General features: G+C 45.4%; 1 protein-coding gene across 1 annotated transcript in view; it reads right to left on the bottom strand.

The window, feature by feature from the left end:
* LOC103919235 (leukocyte elastase inhibitor-like) overlaps positions 1 to 1666 on the bottom strand; it is a 17045-nt gene that overhangs the window by 2680 nt on the left and 12699 nt on the right. The window contains exons 4-5 of the mRNA XM_009326702.1: positions 1216 to 1278; positions 492 to 620 (exon numbers count right to left, since the gene is read on the bottom strand). Coding sequence (XP_009324977.1) covers positions 492 to 620; positions 1216 to 1278 — 192 coding nt within the window. The remainder of the gene's footprint in view (positions 1 to 491; positions 621 to 1215; positions 1279 to 1666) is intronic.

The following is a 1666-nucleotide window of genomic DNA, read 5'->3' as shown; positions in this document are numbered from 1 at the left end:
GTCCCATATTCACATAGACTCTGAAGGAAAGGTGGAAGAGTGAGTACAATCATTTTATTGGAAACAGAGAAGACACTGGGGGAGAAAAAAAAGTCTTCTGCTGCTCACAGAGCTTTGTTCCTTGGATAGAAATGACGCAGCAAGCGCCAGCTCTGTTAGACACCGGGTGTGCGTGGCAAGGATATATTGACGGTGATTAATGCTATCACATTTTCTGGAATGCCCAGGGAGAGCTGTTACCGTAGATCTGTTTCTTTATATAAAAGCTTTTAAGTCATGGCTTCCCAGTGCTCTGCTGTTCCCGATGTCTAACCGCTGGTCCATTGAGATGGAAAACCTCCCTGACCACAAGGGCGGTGGAGTGCAGTCATTTGGCAGCACACCCTGACAGCGCTGTTGTGTTTCATTTCCTTTTGCACTTTATGATGGAAGAAATTCTGCTGAGCTCGTAACTACCAGGAGCTGTTAAAAAGGACAGCACGGCCACTTACCTGGAAGAACGGATAAGTAATTTCTCCAAAGAGCCTGTTGGCAATGGTGAGAGAGCTGCCTGGTCTGGGTTCACTGACTGCAGCTAACAGAGCCTGGAACTGGGAATGGACTCCTCCAGCTTCTTGGCACTTCAAACAGGAAAACAGAAGTTTCTTGGTAGGCTTGAGCTTTCCTGTGCAAAGCTGGACCTGAGGGTGAAGTGCAGCCTCCCTCTGTACGAGAATCCTGACTCCACACAGCTGATATTGCATCAAGACACCACCTCCAGCTCCCTCTGTACCAGATGTACAGAATGACAAAACAATTCCCCTTCAGGCCCATGTCAGTCCACCTCCAAATCCCATTGTATCCTACAGGGATTGCTCTGCACACACTGAGCTAAACTCTGCTGGCTTAGATCCTGGGAGGAGCAAGCTCCGAGGTGCCTTTGGCGTGCCCTGTAGACGAACCTTTGCAGGTGGCAGTTTAAGCACTTATCACATTTTAGATTGGTACTGCTGTTTTGGTTAGAAACCTGTAATGAGAAGGCTTAGCTGTTGAAATGTGTGATCTCACAAGGCCCCTTAAATAACTAATAAAAGAACAGTAATAAGCAGGTCTGCAAATCTAGACAGAGAGGCTGCTCAGCCCTGCCGTGCTTTCTGATTAAGTGACGATCTGCAGGGGAAAGGGCTGCCAAACCGGAACCTGTTGCTTCATCTCAGAGCTGCAACTGTGTCTTACCTTCTCAGAAGGGTATCTGTTTCCCTGGCTTGTACTGCTCAAAACTTCACTGAAATGAAATACCTGCAATGTAAATGTTGGGTGAATGCAGCTGAATGACGGTACCTCAAAGCTAAAACGGAGTGTTGCAAGCCTATCCCGAAACACAGTCAGACACAGTAAATGTGGAAAGTCCAGTTGTCCTTGCAAGTGAACAAGAAGTTTTCATAAAGGGCGAGCTCATGAAATCTTTTAAATCTTTCTTCTTGGAGTGATACCTCCAAAATACTTTCTTTAGCACTGACGTATTCATTGAATGATCAATTGCATAACAGTGGTTAGTCTGAAAAATTTTGGTATTAGGAATAGCATAAGAGAGGGGTTTTTTAAAGGTATGCTTGCACATCAGACTTTTGGATGCTTAGGAACTATATCAGAAAGGTGCTGCTTTCTTCTAAGCCTTGTTTGAAAA

This window comes from Pygoscelis adeliae, unplaced genomic scaffold (genome assembly GCF_000699105.1).
Source record: "Pygoscelis adeliae isolate BGI_AS28 unplaced genomic scaffold, ASM69910v1 Scaffold6, whole genome shotgun sequence".
Lineage (NCBI taxonomy): Eukaryota > Metazoa > Chordata > Aves > Sphenisciformes > Spheniscidae > Pygoscelis > Pygoscelis adeliae.
This window is presented reverse-complemented; position numbering and strand designations above follow the sequence as displayed.